The following is a 20,019-nucleotide window of genomic DNA, read 5'->3' as shown; positions in this document are numbered from 1 at the left end:
GCTAGGTAATTATTAAATGTCTGAATTTGAATTAAAAGGCCGGATTTGAACTTGGGTACTCCTGGGCTGGTGACTCCAGGGCTGGTGCTCTGAATCTCTTTAACCTAAGGATGTCTGAAATTCATACACCAGTAAATTCACATTGTAAAGTAATCTGTTAAGAGATGAAGGAAATCTTTCTACATTAATTTACCTCTGTCCGTTTAATTATAGGAATATAGTCCTGGTACTACTATTGGGAAGAGTATCGACTACTTCCTTTTTTTTTAAGTTATAGATACAAGTCACTGAAATCACTCTACAAGAAGTTCCCATTCTGTTTAAATATCCTCAACCAGGAGACTTGATTCTAGAAATATAGCTGGTTGCATTTATGAAACCTAGAATCATTTCTTCTCAATCTGGTCTCCATCATTGTATAACATAGTACAATACTTGAAGTCTGGCAAGTGAGGAAATAAAAATGACTCAAAGCTCACACAGGAGTTAAGAGTTTGTTCAGAATATTTGAAGCATTAGGTTTGTTTCATCAGTCAGCTTGCACACAACTTCCCACTTTGAAAAGATGCCTAACCCTGTTGACCTTTTCTTTTTGCCAGATTGGTTTGTTGATCTCCAGCTTTGCATGTTTTTTCCTATTTATTTTTGTACCAAGTGAGCATGGGATGCATGGCAAATCTCTTTGACTTAATCTGCTGATATATTGGACCAGATTTCATAGGCACCATGCTTCCATAACCAACAGAGCAGCATCTAATATACCAGGGGAATCATGAAATGCATCTGTTGCAGGCCTTTTGAACTAGCTCCTTTTTTGTCCTGCACATGTTTTGTTGTGGGATTGTTTTCTGCTACATTTATTAATATTGTTTTTCTTTTTTCCCTTCGTCTATAAACTCCTTTAACTTTTCCTCACCTTCCGTTCAACAATAGCCATGGAGGGTAAGCACATTATGTATCTGTATGTCTGCTGTTCTTTTCTGTCATATCCATGTTCTCTTTGCATGCAATTCTGTAACCCATTATAGGAAAAAATAAATATTACATTTCTTTTCCTTGATCATGGAAACATTTAAATTCACAGCCTTTTACTTATAGCGCAGACAAAAACCAATGTTTGTATTTTCCCAAAAATGAAATGGACATTTTTGCAACAAATGAACTCCTCTTCTCCTTTTGTATTTCATAGCAACACTGTCTACCACCCAAGAGCAAGATTAATACTCTGCTGGCATAACTTGTCCAAATAATCAAAGACATTTTCTTAGTGTTCCAATTGGAAGCAGTTTCATGAATAGACTTACAAGTAATTCTTGGGTGATGGCATTTAATCACATATTATGCTGTTTGTGGTTGATTAAAAATGTTATCAATTGGAATCAATTACTTTTAGAAATTTACACAAGGGGTCATGCATTCATTTTGTTAACTTTACATTACAAGATTGAAGACACCTTGCATTATTTTATGGAGAAAGTACTAGATCAGGAATCAAGAATGAAGAAACCTGAGTTTGAATCCCACCTCTACTGTTCTATTCCCTGGAGAAATCCTTCACCTCTTGGGGCCTCAGTTTCCTTATTTGTAAAGTCATAGGATTAGACAAGATGACCCTTAAAATTTCTACCTACTCTTATGTTTGGCTAATGCTCTCCTTCCCCCATTTTATGAATGAATAAGCTGAGCCCAGAGAGAGAAGGGTTTGGTCCAGAACCACACACTAGAAACTAGCAGAGCTGAGATTCTTACCTAGGTGTTCTAACTCCAAAATCTCTATGTTGTTTTCTACTAGTCATTTCTAGTGGGGTTTTTTTTATTTTTGATAAGTTATGATAATTTCAAAGCTGTCTAGAGACAAAGTCTAATCTTAAGTCAAGAAACCTGAGTTCAGATGCTGGCTATATTTGATCTTGAATATATCAATTTCATTCTTTGGACTTGTTTCCTTATCTATAAAATTAGGAGATTAAACTAGGTGTTTTTTGCTTGTAGCACTAATATTCTGTCATTCTATAAAATAAATAATCATCTATTTAAAGAACACCTCTGCATATCATCCTTTAATGTATAAGGGAAGTTCATGTAATTAATTCACCATTTATCTCTTCCTTGCCCCCCCCCCATGTCATATTCTTTACATTTAACTGCCTCTTATACAGAGAGGAGCCCTCTGTGAAAAAAAGCAGAGATTCACCAAGAAAGAATCTAGGAGTAGAAAGTGTGCTATGTCTTATTCAGGACTTAATAGATTTCTAGATTTGATATGAGAAGCTTCTGAATTCAGATCTTGCTCAGACCCTTTGTAGCAATGTTACCCTCCTTCTGTTCCTCATCATTCTCATCTGTAAAATAAGAATGACATTAGCTGTAGCACTGACAGTTATGAAAAATCAAAGAAATAGTCTAGTTAATGCACTTTGCAAATCTCTAAGTGCCATGCAAAGGAGTTGCTCTTTTATTTATATTGCCTAATTCTGATTTTCTGTTAGTCACTTAAGCATAATATCTGTAATCTGGTGTCTTTTTTCAGAGGATTAAAGTGTGCCAATTCTTTTCAAATGGATCTTAAGAGATCACTCTCTGAATGACCCTTGAGTTTTTAATAACTTATGTGATTGACATTTCTTTCATTAACTGAGCTCAAAGTCAGAAAATATGAACTCCATTGTTTATGGTTTAGATCAGTTGCGTTCAGTGTCCTCTTCAAACCAAACGTCCATTGCAATAAATAAAACTTGCTCACGTTTTTTACCTGCTTTGAGCTCTGTTGAAAGCCTATCTTGATTTAATTAAAGTGATGTGACCCCCCTCTGCTGGAGAAATGAGAAATAACCACCTTCCTTCCTCAGCTGCAGCCCCAAGAAATCAGCCCCCCTCCTACTGCCAATCTAGATCGCTCCAATGACAAGGTCTATGAGAATGTAACTGGTCTGGTGAAAGCTGTCATAGAAATGTCCAGCAAGATACAGCCTGCACCCCCAGAGGAATATGTTCCTATGGTAAAGGTAAGAAAAATGACATGGTTTGTTTACATATCTATGCATCTTCTATACATAATAATCAGCAAAAACACTTTGGCAATAGATTTTTTTCCTAGAAAAGACTGACGTTGATGCTTTGTTAGTTCTGCTTTTATACCAACAGAGTAAATTGAGTAAAAAATGGAGAGGGGCATGGGAGGCACAGCTTTTCAGCATTGTTTGTCATGGTATCTTTTCCACATTTCTACAGGACTTATCCATCTATCAGACAGGAGTTTTTGTCTTTAGCCTAACAAAAACATTTTAAAGAAACTCAAGTTGGAAGACTTAGTGAACTTGGGTCTCTAGCTCAGTGTCCTGTGTTGTTGACCTTCAAGTCATTCTGTCAAATGAGAATAATAATACTTGTCTATAGCCTTGAATAAGTTTGTTGTGAGGTCATGAGAAAAAATGAAAATTAAAATGTCATAGAAGAAAAAGAGAAAGAGAATAAGCAAAATAAAATATTATTTTATTAAAGTTAAAACGCAATTTAAAAAATATTTTTATTTGAAATTGTTATTTTTCTAGTTAATTGCAATGGTAGTTTTTCAGCATTCATCCATTTGAGAATGTATGAGTTCCACATTTAAAATATTTAATATCCAAGATTATGAGTTAGCTAATATATATATATATATATATATATATATATATATATATATATATATATATATATATATATATTCTTCATTTGGAGGCCTCTAACTTTAAAATGGACTATTTTTTAAATGGGTATGAAAATGCTTTAAGCTCTTTGGATTAATGGTGTTTTGAGTTGTTTGTTAGATGGTATTAGCACTACTTAGAGTGAGTGGATAGACAGCATTGTCAGCTTGAATTAAAAGCCCAAGATGTAGGGTCAGAAGATTTGGTTGGCTTCCAATGGTACCTATATCATAAATGAGTAAAGGGACTAGAGTTACTGATTCAGTCTCTCTGAGTTTCAGTTTTCTTATCTGTAAAATAAAGACATTGATCTCTAACCTTTATCTCTTATTTCTTACTAGATGGTGGTAAGGAGGAAGAAATTCCTCAAATAGAATAAAATACAGTTGACTAAAACAAAAACAGACCATTGTGTTATTGGTATGTTCCTGTTGAATACTCCTGTTTCAGTGCTTGCTCTGATTGTTGTCTATTAGGAAGTTGGCTTGGCCCTACGAACATTGCTAGCAACAGTGGATGAGACCATTCCTATGCTCCCCGCCAGCACTCACAGAGAGGTAAGGCAAAGTCTTTGACATGTACCTTCTCCTAAGGTGCTGGTCATTCAAGAACCTGGCTTCATGGAGTATGACTGATCCCAAATTTGCATTCCCAATAGAGAGGGGCTTTGCAGAGAGATGAAATGCACAGCAGATGGAGTTCTAGATTTGATATGAGAAGCTTCTGAATTCAGATCTTGCTCAGACCCTTCTGTTCCTCATCATTCTCATCTGTAAAATAAGAATGACATTAGCTGTAGCACTGACAGTTATGAAAAATCAAAGAAATAGTCTAGTTAATGCACTTTGCAAATCTCTAAGTGCCATGCAAAGGAGTTGCTCTTTTATTTATATTGCCTAATTCTGATTTTCTGTTAGTCACTTAAGCATAATAAGATACTAACATTCTCAGAATAAGAGTGAATATGTAACATGAGACGATTAGGAAGAAAATGGGAGAGGAGTCTCTATCTTTTACCTTGATAAAAATAAGTCTCAAAAAATCACAACAAAAGCATTACAATGCAGAGTATTTTCTTCCAGTTTCCTATTTGCAACCTTCCCCTCCATATCTGGACTGAGTCTAGATCTTTCAGTTTCTACAGAGCAAGCAAGGTATATTCCCATGATGCCAAACCACTTGAGTCTCTAGGAGCAGCAACACATCAGTAGGGGTAGAAAAAGAATATTGTCCCCAACTACTAAGTAACCAAACGCTCTTGAGAATGTGAATACAGCCTTGGCTAAGTTTCTAGGAAGCTTTGAGGCCTTGCACATTCTAGTCCCTAATGAAGTCTGTTGAATTAAGTTTATAGAATAGCAGAATCCCAGAATTGGGTTTTTTTTATTATTACTTTTCTTCCCTTCCCACCTCGCTTCATTATCTCACTCCAAATAGTATAACTGACACTGATAAATAGCTCTTATCTGTTTCTTGCTCACAAAACTCCATTTAACCTCATTTTATGAATGAGAAAATTATAGTCACTCAACTAGTGAATATTAGAGACAGAATTTGGACCTAACTCTCCTGATTCCACATCCAGTGCTCCTTAATATTAAATTGATATCTCTCTCTCTCTCTCTCTCTCTCTCTCTCTCTCTCTCTCAGGTGGGTACAGTTATCCTTCTTAGCCAATTTAACTTCTGTGTCTTTCCTACTTCTGTTCACAAAACATCCTCTAAAGCTGTCATTGTGCACAAAAGATACTTGGTAATCAATTTGAAACCCTAAATGTCCCATGTATAGAAGATAAGAACTTTTGTTTCTAGTTCAGGGCCATGGGAATCATAATTAATGTTACCTCTAAAGAAAATTTGAGCAATGTTTAAGATGGAGTGTGTGGGAATGGGATCCTTATACCAAGCCATTCAGGCCTGAGAGGAAGCAGAGCAAGCCTTCATGCTCTCCCATACAAAGTAGCCTGCCCTTTTAGAAAAAGATAGGCTTTTTGCATTTTCATTTTTCATCTTTTGTCTCTAGTCAGTTTGAAAGGGTCTGTTATCAGGCAGTTTTTCTAGTGCTGTTAAAGCTTATGAGCCCCTACTGGTATGCTTCATAATTAACAACAAATATCAATTAGTCAGCCAAAAAGTAATAGCTATTAGAATATTTGTTATAATAAGGATAACTGTACCCACCTGAGAGAGAGATCAGTTTAATATTAAGGAGCATTGAATGTGGAATCAGGAGAGTTAGGTTCAAATTCTGGCTATGATCCTCAAGGTATTCCCTTTAGGTATGGTGTAACTTCTTTTGCTGGGCTCCTTTTAAATTTTGTCTCTCCTCGTCTCATGATTTACTGTCCTGGGAACACTATTAGAACACTGATGTTCTCCAGATTTCTCAAGGTCCTCCTCTGACTGGAATGAGGAGAGGGGAGATGGAAAGGAGAACAAGGCCAAACCATTCTCCTACCCTCTCCATAATTCCTTCTTGCAGAAAGTTTCTATCTGGTTTAACAGTCAAGAGACTTGCCTGGACTTTTAATCTACTTTATAAATACTTCAAGTGGGGGTGGGGGAGAATCAGACATTTTTTGAAATGGACAAGAAAGAAAAATCACAGGGCTTTCACACTAGGAGAAGAGAATCCTGTGAATTACTCATCCATCACCCAAATGGTTCTACTGAAGTGGAGATTATTGGTAAGAAGGCACAACGTGTTCCTTTCCCATATGAGCTCCCTGGGCTCCTGTTCATTGTAGCCAGTATACAAAGGAAAAAATCATTAAATAACTGCAGTTTGACATCTCTACCATTCTGACCAGACTTTCTTGTTCTCCCAGATTGAGATGGCCCAAAAGCTGTTGAATTCGGACTTGGGTGAACTGATCAACAAAATGAAACTGGCACAACAGTACGTCATGACCAGCCTCCAGCAGGAATACAAAAAGCAGATGCTAACTGCTGCTCATGCCCTGGCTGTGGATGCCAAGAACTTACTGGATGTCATTGATCAAGCACGATTGAAAATGCTGGGGCAGGCCAGGCCACACTGAGCTTGTCCAGGGAAGTTGTTGAAGAGTTCTCAGTCTTACTCAGCCTCACTTCCACCAGCAGTGAATATGGATCCTGCATATTCCTGGGCTTGCCACCAACTCCCACTCCAGCTGGTAGAAAACTGTTGCTCATTTCAAGTTTAACCACAGATTTCTTTTTCTAAGTTTTTATTTTTGTTTGTTTTTTTTTAATCATGATGTTCAAATGGTCTGGGATCCAAAATAAGACATTTTGAGAATGAAGTTTGTGCACAAGAAGCTCGTAAGACTCATGAAGAACAGTTTCATTTCTCATACCATTCTAAAGGATGTGTGTGTGCCCATTGGGGTCAAGGGATAAAGCTTGAACTGTGCAAGCTGAAGATTTGGGGGGAAAAATGTATGGTCAAGTGGAGAATTCTGGGACACCCAAAGGGCTGAGAATTCTTCTGCCTATAGTACAGATATTATCCAGACTGGAATTTTTTAAAATTGAAATACTTTTAAGTTGCAATATGCTAATCCCAATTTACAGAGAAAAAAAATCAAAGCTATATTTTGAAGACTTCAGTCATTTCAGAACAAACTAAAGTTCTTTCCATCTTTCCTTCCTTTTCCTTTCATGTGGATGTGTGAAGCGTTTGGTTGGAAAGTAGCTATAGAACACAACTGAAAAAACTCTTCTCTCTTTTCACCAGAATAATGTGCCAGTTTTTTGTAGCAATGTTATTTTCCATGAAAGCAGAAATGCTGCTTTGTACCAGAGCACACTTAAAGTGCATTTGGAAAAGAGGTTCTGTAAACATCCCTGTTCCCCATTTTTATATAATTTATAAAGAAAGATTAAAGCCATGTGGGATATTTTAAAAGTCACTGTAGTTAACTAACCCATCATGGGGTGTTCTCCTTCTGGGGAAAGCCTCCCATAGAGTGGTCATGTTTTCTTTTGTTTTCGAATTATGCCATCCTTTCTGTTAAATAATGATGAAAAAATACACTCCCTTTAGTTTGTTGGGGGAAATAAATTATTCTCAGGAAGAATATAATGAATTGTACAGTTACTTTGACCTATTAAAAAGGTGTTACCAGTGAAGTCCACGGTGTAATTTCTTTTTCTTTTGTTTCTGCTCCTTAGTGCAGATATATCTTCTTCCTTTTTAAGAAGGTTCTAGTAACATTTTCTCCTGGGATTCTTAAGGATCTTGCCTCTAAAGAGAAGGATTTAATCAAGCAACCTTGGAAAATATAATTGCTTCAGATCTTTTTTGTTTACTATGTCGTGTTTCAGAAATAGTTCTCCAGTCAATATTGAAAAAGTTTGATTAAAAATAGGTAAATAAAGCTCTAGCCAAAATACTTCTATGGGAATTTAGTTTGAACTGAGTCAGGTCAGAATAGATTGGCATATTGAAGAAAGACTTCAACTTAGAATAAGAAGACCAAGTTCAAATCCTTGTTCTGCAATTTACTAGGCAGGTGATCTTGACCAAGTCACTTAACTTCCCTTCTATGGGCCTCCCCCCCCTCTATAAAATGTAAGAGATTTTAGACTAGATGATTTCCATTTAATTCCTATGATTCTAGAATTAGGAACACTGCCTCAGCTGGAAAAAACATAAATAGTATGACCACAGAATAGAGAACTGCTAATGAAAAGAATTCTTCCTAAAAGAAAAGAAAGGCCTTCTTCCAGATCAGGTAGTCCCAGATAGGAAAAACATGGTTGAATCCTCCCCAGTGGCCCAAGTCATTTAACCATTCCCACTTAAAAGGGACTGTTTATAGTTGACTACTTCTCTTTTAAAACAACATCAACAACATAAAATGTGCTCTACATTTCTAACTTTTCCATTCAGTCATTAAGATAAGGATTCCTGGCCCCTGAAGACTCTTATTTATCTTCAGACAGTTATATTTTGTTGCCTCATTTAAAAATTTCATGTTTGGCTCTGTTGCTAACCCTTGCCCCTGCACCTTCATCAGTCTCCTTAATTTTAACTCTTTTCATAAGGATCAAGGACCAGTTTTCTATGTTCTCCCCCTGTTTAAAACTCCTTCCATGGCACTGTGCCTAAAAGTTCCTTTAGAGATTTTTTTTATCATGAAATTCAGGTTTCTTGCCCTTTGCTTCCATATTTCTTCCAATTCCTTCTTATAACCCTCAGTGTTAGATGTTATACTAACAGCTTTCATCCTAGGAAGTAATGTCCTAAGACATCTTTTCTCTGCCCTCTTCATGTCTTGACTAATGGTACTCTGAAGTTTGATTCTCAGAAACTTTTCCCTTCTCTAGTGAGGTTTTTTTGAACTAAAACTTCTTAAGAATACACTGTACTATGAAAACATTAAATACCACAGGAGATTGGCTTTTCTGTGCTCATCTTGGAAATTATCTCTTTATATCTGTACTACCTAAGACAATTCATTTTTTAGACTTTCCCTTAAAACTTTCTTCCATGAATCCATTGTTAATGACCAGTCAGTAAAAATTCCTTAAAAAGAGAAAGTTGGATTCATTTCAGACTAAACAAGGGGGGGGGGGGAGTTTTCAGAATATGCTGTCTTTTACTTTGTGAAATCGTCAGTTTCCTTTATATGAGTTCCTACTTTATTCAGGTTTTTAAGTCCCTTGGATAGTTTTTTGGCACAATTCAAATGGTCCAAATCAATGCCCATTATTCAGTAATTTATACAACTATGCACATTTGATTTGAAATTAGAGCCATACTACCATTCTCAAGACTAACATATTGGACAACATTTTCTATTCCCTTCTCTCCTTGTCTTCATTCTCCTTACAAGAAGGGATGGGCCTTACTTTACTGAGTGTGAAACTTTGGGGTTGAGGGAACTAACAAGTATATAAACATATCTAGAGGGATTTACAGTTTGGAGCAGCAAGCTGTGATTATAGAAATCCAAGTTGGAATTTAATTTACCCAGTGTTTATTTTCAGAAAGTAATAAAGTGTTTGAAACTGGTGAATGTACATCATAATTTGGCATTTTTCCAGGGACATCCTGACTTCCCTTTGATGAAACTGCAAATAAACATAAAGACCTTCTGTAAATTCAAGAAAGAAAAGAACCAGCATATTTCAGATGTATGAACCACATTTGAGGAATGGAATAGTGATGTTGCTTCTGAAGAAAAAGCTGAAGAATAAAATCAGGAAAAGTCAAATGAGAACATTATGCCATCCAAGTTCATTTGTGGTTTTTGATCATTTTGGAGGTCCCAGATCGATTATTTAATTTCTCAACTCAATCATAGAATGATATGGTAGAAAGGACACAATGAAAATAATTATGCAATTACTGTGTATACCTTCGAATGCTATACAATAGGCCTTACCCCCAAATACCTTAGAAAATGTAGTAGGGAATATAATTGTAATAAGCAGTGAATGTGAGGTCATTCACTGACTTCAACTATTCTGACTTGGGCATTTCTACTAGTGATACCAAGCAAATCACTCCACCTCTATGAGTATGTTACCTCTTTTGTAAACAAAGATCCTGTTAGCACTGTGTACCTCATAATATTGTTGTGAAGCTCAAATAAGAAGCATAACTTATCTTAGTGCAATAATTCCCTTATTCTGACCATATATCAAAAATGGTGATGAAAAGTAGGAATGTCCAACATGGAGAAAACTTGAGGCAATTCTGTTCATTATTGCAAAGGCTGTCATCCAGGAGAGGAATTAATTAAAATCATTCTTAGCTGAAGTATCTTAGACTAGGATCAATGGATGAAAATTTTTTTTAATTTATTTAAGGCAATGGCATTAAGTGATTTACCCAAGGTCACACAGCTAGATAATTGTTAAGTGTTGGAAGCCGGACTTGAACTCAAGTCCTCTTGACTCCAGGGCCAGCACTCTATCCACTGTACCACCCAGCTGCCCCCTGGGTGGGAAATTAAAGAAAAGCATATTAAAAACATTAAAAAATTCTTTATCATTTTATTGACCAAAAATGGAACTAAATGCCTCATATAGGTAGTAAATTCTCCATCACTCAGTGTATTCATTCAGGTGACTGGACTAAATGAATTTTTTGGATGTTTTGGTTTTTTTTATTTATTTTTTTTGCAAGGCAATGGGGTTAAAGTGATTTACCCAGGGTCACACCCTTAAGCAATTAAATGTGTAAGGCCAGATTTGATCTCAGATACTACTGACTCCAGGACTGATGCTCTATCCATTGCATCAGATAGCTGGCCCCTACTAAATGAATTCTTATGTCATTTTTCACCTCTACATTTCCATAATTCTATCATGATCAAATTGATAATATATTTACAGAACATCCTAGCTAGCTAAACAACCATATCCAAAAAGTAATGACAAAGGAGTCCATGTGAACCTAGAAGTTAATCTCCTGAAGAATGGGGAAAACAAAAAGATATGCCTATCAATTTTTAGATGATAGATCTGAAAGGAAGAGCTAATAGGATTCAAAGATATTTTGAAAGACTGGTTTTTATATACCTAAATCAAAAAGACAAAATTAAGTATTATTATGGGGTTAAAGACATATTTAAGCTTTTTTAAAAAATCAACTACACAAGCAAAAAGATGACAGCCATTTCAAGTAAAAAGCTTCCAGAGATTTTAATTGATTGCAGTCTATAAGACTAACAGTATACTACAGCTTGTATATATATAGCTTGTAGACTGTAGTTCAGACTACACATAAAGTATTTTGTCCAATCTTGGGTGCCACATTTTTGGAAAATATATACATATAAAATGAAGGTGGCTAAAATGGCAAGGAGTCCAGAAATCATATCATAAGAAATGATTGAAAGAATTGATGTTTAACTTATAGGAGAGAAAACTAAAAGGGAAATTTGGGAAGGGGAAGATTTAGTCAGATATACTACTATACTAATATTAGTAAAAGAAGGAGTTGATTTCAAAGAAGCAATGAATTTGGCAAATGTCTGTTCAATATAAGAAGGAGCTCTCATTGTTAAACAATACAACTGATAGAAGTAGATTGCATTTCAAAAAAAAAAAGGACTAATTCCCTGATTGCTGGATTTGTTCAGAAATTAAATAGCCTTCTGTCAAGAATATCAGAGCTACAGAATTGAAAAGGACCTTAAGGACCCTCTCTGAAGAAACAGGTACTGGGGCAGAGCCAAGATGCCTGAGTAAAGGCAGAACAAGAACTCAGCCAGGTCTCTTGTTTTTCTGTCCAAAATTCTACTACGGCTTATTGTCTTAAAGAGAGTATGTCTTACGTATTGCAAAGGAATACCTACTTTGATACATCATAATATCTCAGACTTGAAAGGAGCTTCAGTGGTCATTTATTCCAACTTGGGCATGAAAATGAAATTTACTTACCAGCATCCTTGACAAATACCTCTAGTAATAGGAAACTCACAACTTCAAAAGGCAGCCCCTTCTATTTGGGGCCAGCTGTTCTTGTTTAAAGCCAAAATCTGCATCCTTGTAATTATTTTTTCAGTGTGTCCCTAGTTCTGGTTTTTGGGGTCAAGTAAAATAAGTGTAATCCCTCTTTTTTCTATAGCAGCCCTTGTACTGATAGGAATATTTCTGAATACCTCCAATATAGCGTGATGTGTATCATTATGTAAGTCTAAGGGAAATGGTTTGGACTGTGACTTCAGGGGTCTAGGTAAATCCTTTGCATGAGTAAATTCCATTTATGGATGCAAACTTAGAATCTTCTCATCAATATCTAATGGCAGAGAGTTTCCTAGAACCCTGAGAAGTTTGGTGATGCATAGGGTGACACCACCAGTAAGTTTCAATTAGCAGTACTTGCACCTCAGTTGACTTGTTTCCAGGGCTAACTCTATCCATTACTCCAAGTCATTATTCATTTTTTGTGTTTGATTTCAAAGACATGTTTGTGTAGTAATAATAGGTAGCTCAATGTTGGAGTCAGGAAAACTTATCTTTATGAGCTCAAAAATTGTGACCCTGGGCAAGTCACTTAACCCTGTTTGCCTCCATTTTGTCATCTGTAAATTGAGGTAGAGAAGGAAATAGCAAACCACTCTGGTATCTTTGCCAAGAAAACCCAAAGTAGGGTCAGAAATGACTGAAACGATTGAAAAACAAGCATTTATATCACACTTTAAAGTTTGCCAAGTGTTTTACAAAGACCTCCTTTGATCCTCACAACAACCCTAGGAAGGAGGTACTATCAATAGCCTCATTTTTAGAAGTTAAGTGATTTGCCTAAGGTCAGATATATGATAGTAATCTGAGGTGGGATTTCAACTCAGGTTTTCCTGATTCCATGACCAGTACACCATCCACTGTTAACATCTAACTAGCTGCTTGTGTGTGTGTGTAATATGTATATTCATACAAAATGGACATACAAACATGCGTACAGGGGTGGCTAGGTGGCACAGTGGATAAAGCACCGGCCTTGGAGTCAGGAGGACCTGGGTTCAAATCCGGTCTCAGACACTTAATAATTACCTAGCTGTGTGGCCTTGGGCAAGCCACTTAACCCCATTTGCCTTGCAAAAACCTAAAAAACAAACAAACATGCATACAGAAAGAATACCCTTGCTTAGGGAATTTATGTAATCTGATAGGCTAGAGAAAGACCTCATTTTTTAGACCTTATTTGGTCAATCTCTTGGAGCTGGGGGTGGATGACCTCTGAAATACCTCCCAGCCTAATAGTCTACAGTTCTAATTCTGTCCATGCAATTAGAGAGGAATACAAGCATATATGTAAACTGATGAAGTAAAGTCTTTAAAAGGTTAGTAAGATCTCTCCTTAGCCAAACAATGACTCAGAGGCAAGGGCTAAATATAATGTTTCATTCTTTGGATCCTCTCCTAGTGTCTGCTACAGGAGCAGATACATAGTAGGTAACTTAATAAATCTACATTCCCCTGTGGAGAATCCTTTGGAGGATATTCCTCCTGAAGTAGAAATTGGTCTAGATCCCTTCCTATACAGAGATTCCAAAAATTCCTTCCAATGTAAATATGGAAAACCAAAGAGAAATGTTTTTTGGATTATCCACAGCCTTGGAATCTTTCCTTCACACAGATACACAGGAACTCACTGTTGCCTGGCACCAGCTTGCAAGCGAAAAATCCTGAAAGGCAGGGCTCAAAGAGACTGCAGGAGCTCTCAATTAATTTAGCTAATGGAGTGCGACACAATAGAGACCAATCAGCTTCCAGGAGAAGGGGAGGGAGTGAGCAAGATGCAGTAGCAACAGAATCTGCCAGCACTTGGCTGGCTAGACCTCTCCTCATGGGCCAATAACCATTCACCTACCTACTTCTGTGAAAGCTCCCACCCTGTGCTTCCCAATCTGACCACACACTAAAGGATTTGAAGCAGCACGATCACTGTCTTTATGCAGATCATTCCCAGATTCATTTATCCACAACTAATCTCTGTTCTGAGATCCAGTCCATCACCACCAGCTGCCTGTTGGGTACTTGGAACTGGGAAGCTCAACATGTTAAAATAGCAATCATTCTTTCCAATAAAACCCTCCACTCTTCAGAACATCCCTCTTAACTGTCCGGGGCACGACCAGTCAGCCAGGTTCAATGCCATCTTTGACTCCGCTCTCTTCCTCACTCATCCAATCAGTTGCCAAATGTTTCCTTCTGTCCTCTCACAATTCAGGTTCTTTCTCAGCTCTCACCTCAGCTGCCTCCCTACCTTGAGTCCCCCTAATCCACTCTCCATATAACTAATTTTCCTAGTGACCTTTGTTATGAATGCTCCCCATTCAATACTAACCTCCTTCCCACACCCTCTACCCTACAGACATACTGATCTTACTTTTCACAATACTAGATCCCTCCTCTCTGCCCCTCTATCCTGACTGTCCCCCCCATACCTGGAGTGCTCTTTCTCTCTTAACCTCTGTCTTGTTCAGTCCCAGTCTTCCTTAAGTTTTGACTCAAACCAAAATAAATAAAGAATCGATTGAAGGTAGGACTTAGAGGGAAAAGCACTAGCAGCTAGGTCTTGGGGTGGGAACTAGGGGAGGCTTCTTGTATTTATCTTGTTCATACATTGCAATGTATTATATATTGTCTCTACCATTTGAATGTAAACTCCCAGAAGGCAGATATAATAGCACTTAGCACATATAATAAGTACTTAATAAAAGTTTGTTTAATTGGACAGTTCTGACATTTATCTCTGTTGAATTTCATCATTTCAGATTCAGCCCAATGCTCTAACTTGTCAAAATCCTTTTGGATCCTGATTCTATTCCACTATGTTATCCCACCTTTCTACTTCAGATCATCTGAAGATTTGATGAGTATACCATGAAGACCTTTATCTAAGTAAATGATGAACATGTTAAATACTTCAGGGCCAAGCACAGACCTCTAGAGTACTCCATTGGACATAATGGTATTGACATTGAACCAATGACAATTTAACATTAACAATCCTTTGACTCTGATTTACCAATTCTGAACCCATCTGATTTATTCTCCAAGAGAATATTATGGGAAACTTTATCAAAAATATTTGCTAAAATCTAGGTAAATGATAGCCACAGCATTCTCCTCATCTGCTGATTTAATAATAGTATCAGAAAGGAAATTAAGTTAATCTGGCGTGACTAGCTCTTGATGAAATTTTTTTGGAATCACCACTTCCTTTATCTCTTTGTTATCAACTATCTCTTTAGCTAACTATTCTCAGAATCTTTGATCTATACTTTATAGATATTCCTTCCCTTTTTTGGAGGAAAATTAGGAAAACATTTCCCTTTCTTCATCCTCATGACTCCTCTACCATTTTTCATTATCTTTCACAGATCATGACAGTCGTTAAGCAATCATATTGGCCAGTTTGTTCAGGACATTAGAATATATTTCATTTGGGTAAAGTGTCTTGAACTCATAAAGGACATATGGGTACTCTCTAACTGTCTCATCAACTCCCTCTTTTTTCATTTTTGTTCTGTAATTTCCAATTTAGAGGTTATTCTCCTTTGCAGATAGACACGATAAGGATTTTACAAAAAACTTTTTGTTATCAATCAACATTTATTGTTTACTATGTGACAGGCACTTGATAAGTGCTGTTGACAGTTATCTCAGATATATATCCCATGCATCCCCAAGGAAAGGTCATTTCCTTTGCTTGATCATCCTTTTCACTCCCATTATAACTTTTTAAAAAATTGAATTTGGCAAAAAATAATGAGCTTGATTTTTGACAGGTTTAGCTTGAGGTTCTAATTGAACATTCTACTGGAAACAATCTTCAAAAAAGTGAAATTTATGTTGGAGTTTGTTGTAAGAGTTGGGTTGGGCTCAGTTATAAAGTTAGAAGGATAAAGAAGCATTGATTTGTGAAGAGTGAACTTTTATTTGTAAAGGGATTATGTAAGGTGATAGATAATATGAAGGACTTCTAGAGGGGAAGAAACTGCTTTGATTACTTTTGGCTCTAGGGAGCTCTCCATTTATATTTGCCCTTCATAGTTTCTATGATTTCCCTTCTCTATTTTTTAATTATTTTGGGCTTTTTTTGGTAAGGCAATGGGATTGTGACTTGCCCAAGGTCAAACAGCTAGGTAATTATTAAGTATCTGAGGCCAGATTTGGACTCAGATCCTCCTGACTCCAGGACCCACCTAGCTGCCCCTCTCCCCTAATTTTTCAGTGTGTCTCTTCAATTAATTTCAACAAATTTTGATGAGCATCTAATAAACACTCTACTAAACCCTGGAGATAAATGATAAAAACAAACAAAAAAGTTGTTCTCCTTTTCCTTCTCTCCTGATTTTTCTTTCCTTCTTTTTCTGAATTCTCTTGCTACCTCAATCTCTACCATACTAATTGGTGCTAGAGATACAAAGACAAAAATAAAAAATTCCAATCTTCAAGGAGTTTGCATTCTTTTCTGGTTTTTATTCAATTAACAATCATTTATATTTTAACCCTTGAAATAAATTCACATGGTCAATTAAAATGAACATAAATAAATGCTGCATTCTACAAGTTGAAATCCATCGCTTCTTTTTCAGGAGATGTATAGTATGCTTCATCATCATTCCTCTAAAAGCTACAGTTGGTCCCTGGATTGAATGGAGTTCTTAATTCTTGGGTTTTCTTTCCAATGTTTTTGTTTTCATAAAAAATCATTTCTCCTAATTTTACTCACTTCACTCTGCATCAATTCATACAAATCTTCCCAGATTTCCCTTTCATTTTTATTTCTTACAGTTCAATAATATTCCATTACATTCACAAACTGTAATTTATTTAATCATTCACCAATTAATTAACTCTAAGAGCTCATGTGATAATAGAGAAATATATACATACATATGTATATATGCACATGTGTGTGTATGTATATACAGGATATACACAAAATGAATACAAAGTAGTTCTGAGAGGGAAGGTATTAGTAGCTGGGAGAAATCAGGTAAGGTCATATTCAGGAAGGTATGTATCAACCGAATCTAGAAAGACACTAGGGATTCCAAGAGATGAAGATAAGGAGAATATGCATTCTGGATATGTCAATATGAAGATATAGAGAAAATTGAGCATCCTATCAGAAAAAGGAATTGGCTATGTGTGGAGAGTGATGTGAAAATACTCTAGAAAAGTCAGAAGGGGCTAGGTTTTAACAAGTTTTAAATGACAAACAGAAGAATTTATATGGAATGTCATGCTATTGTCGCCAGCAAATAGACCTACTTTGGCTAGATTGTAGAGAGGATAAGAAAGTATTGTGGGAACAGCCTAGGAAGACAGGTTCACTCTGTGAAGATTTTTAAGTGCCCAATACAGAAGTTTGTATTTTTTCCTAAGGGCAATGGAGAGCTACCGAAACTCCTAGTGTGAGAGTATAATGTGGTCAGATCTACTTTTTTTTAAGAATATCAATATGATAGTCACATAGAAGAAGTGGAAAGGGAATTGCCTTGGAGGCAGAGAGACTCATTAGGAGGCTAATTTCAGGTTAGAGGTTGTGTTTTAAGTAGAGAAAAGGCAATAGATACAAAACATGCTGAGATAAAATCAATAAGACTTGTCAATTGATTGGATAAAGAGCTTGAGAAGAAGCAGAATGCTGACTCCTGCATTGTGAACCTGGGTGTCTGAAAGAAAAATGCTGTTACCTAAAGAAATGGGGAAATTGCAATGAGGGGTTTAGAGTAAAAGGTAATGAGTTTTGTTTTGACTATGTGGGGTTGTGACAAACTCTGGGATATTCAGATGAAGACATCAAGCAGGTTTTTGGAGATGCTGATATGGGATTCATCTTCATAGAGTTGATAAATCTATGGGAACTGATGCAATCATGAAGAGAATGTCTAGAAGAGAGAGGCAGAACCTTAGAGCATGCCCAAGTGTAAATGAATGAGTGGGACATGGATGATAAACTTGCAAAGGAAACTAAGAAAGAATCATGAAGCTTCCTGCCTTCCTTCTCTCTGTTCTCTCAGCCTGGACGGCGGCAGCATGGGTAACCGCCATGGTCTTTGTACTGCTCGGAAGCTCTGCAGCCATAGGAGAGACCAAATGTGCCATGACAAACAATATAAGAAAGCACATTTGGGCACTGCCTTGAAGGCCACCCCATTTGGAGGAGCATCTCATGCCAAAGGGATTGTCTTGGAAAAAGTTGGTGTAGAAGCCAAGCAGCCCAATTCTGCCATCAGGAAGTGTATGAGAGTCCAGTTGATTAAGAATGGCAAAAAAAAAAAAAAAAAAAAATCACTGCCTTTGTTCCCAATGATGGCAGCTTGAATTTTATTGAGGAAAATGATGAAGTTTTAGTTGCTGGATTTGGTTGAAAAGGTCATGCTGTTGGTGATATTCCTGGAGTCCACTTCAAGGTTGTAAAAGTTGCAAATATTTCTTTTCTGGCCTTGTACAAAGGCAAGAAAGAAAGAAAGACCAAGATCATAAAAATTGTATGATGCCTCTGTCATAGTAAAAAAACTTACATGTAAAAAAAAGAAAAAAAAGAAAGAATCATGAAATTTAGGGAAAGAGCTATGACAGAAGAATGTCAGGAAAACCCAAGAAGGAGTAGAAGTTTACAGAAGAATGAAGGGTCGAACAGTGCCAGATGCTATAGTGATGACAAGAAATAATGATGGAGAGAGCAATTTGAATCAAGAAATGGAGATAGATATACCATAAATAGGACTAATATGTGAGTGGGAGTTGAGAAAATATTCATCTAGTCTGGTTTTATAAAATTAGGAGGATCAGACATGATCTTAGCTCTGATACTTAGAAAATATAATTAGATCCACTTTATCCTTTTAAACACTCCTTTTCATTGCCTCTTCCTTTTCCTCACAAATTCCAACAGTTTTCATAAACAAAATTATATTTAGGATACATTGCAGAAGCTAGGCACCAAGTGTACCTAAGTCTTGGTCCCTCTTCCAAAGAACTCATAGTCCAGTAGGGAGATAAACCTACTACAGAACAAAATAAAGGAACATGCTCTGGGTTCCTTAACTTCTTTAGGAATGGCCCTTGCCAAAGATAAGGCTTCAGGCTCTATTTGACAGGGCCTTAAAAAATAAGGTAAAACATAATAGTCTCAGACTCTGAGAAAATAAAAATGACAATAGTTTTTAAAATACCTCCATTATTCACCATAAAGAAGATTAATACCTAAGATATTCCTTGTCAACAGATGATTCATTGTCTCAGAAATATTGCTCTACCTTCGACTGTAGAGCTACCGTATAGTGGAAGAACCTCCAAAATTTCCTCCAGACTAAGGGAAACTTGGGAATCAATTCATTACCACAAACTTCTTTACAATGCTATGTGGAAAATAACATGTAGGGTATTAAGACTATGACACAGTTCCTCCTTTAAGGGGCTTACATTTGGGGATGGGAAAAATACATCATGTACATAATTATGAAACTATGATAAGTAAGATATATGGTGTGGAGGATGTGAGGGGGAGAAAGAAGAGATCTAAATAAAATACTGCAGGAAAATTTGGGGAGGAAGGAATTTTCAGGTAAGGACATCAGAGAAGGGTATATACCTGTAAGACAGGTTCATTTTTTCTCAGTTGCCACTGTAACATACCATATCCTGAACTACACATTCCAAAAAAAACTGTTAAGCTGAACACTGGTTCCTTAGCTTATTTAAATTGAAAAGAAAACTAAATTCAATACTAAGCAATACCTAATCCAAGTAATGGCTTGATCAATTCTCTAGATTTCAACTTTCCATAAGTATTTGAACTAAAAGGATTTAATGTGGTAAATTGTCTTTTTGTTATTGTTAGCCCTGAGCCTAGGCTCCTATCTTGA

At 36.5% G+C, this 20,019-nt stretch overlaps 1 protein-coding gene and 1 pseudogene across 9 annotated transcripts in view; both read left to right on the top strand.

Annotated features, from left to right (window-relative positions):
* The window catches only part of PTK2 (protein tyrosine kinase 2), a 420,621-nt gene extending 404,041 nt beyond the window's left edge, over positions 1-16,580 (top strand). For 3 of the 9 annotated variants that reach the window (XM_074202737.1, XM_074202738.1, XM_074202740.1), the window contains exons 32-34: positions 2,850-3,005; positions 4,166-4,246; positions 6,517-9,222. In XM_074202737.1, coding sequence (XP_074058838.1) covers positions 2,850-3,005; positions 4,166-4,246; positions 6,517-6,729 — 450 coding nt within the window. In that variant the 3' untranslated portion in view covers positions 6,730-9,222. Of the gene's footprint in view, positions 1-2,849; positions 3,006-4,165; positions 4,247-6,516 lie in introns of all 9 variants that reach the window. The other 6 variants (XM_074202741.1, XM_074202736.1, XM_074202743.1 and 3 more) reach the window with 5 other exon arrangements.
* Positions 16,581-16,621: 41 nt separating this feature from the next.
* On the top strand, positions 16,622-19,641 carry LOC141499943 (small ribosomal subunit protein uS12-like; annotated as a pseudogene).
* The last annotated feature ends 378 nt before the right edge of the window (positions 19,642-20,019 follow it).

This window comes from Macrotis lagotis, chromosome X (assembly GCF_037893015.1).
Source record: "Macrotis lagotis isolate mMagLag1 chromosome X, bilby.v1.9.chrom.fasta, whole genome shotgun sequence".
Classification (NCBI taxonomy): domain Eukaryota; kingdom Metazoa; phylum Chordata; class Mammalia; order Peramelemorphia; family Peramelidae; genus Macrotis; species Macrotis lagotis.
The sequence above is the reverse complement of the archived record's forward strand: the minus strand, read 5'-3'. Positions and strand labels throughout refer to the sequence as shown.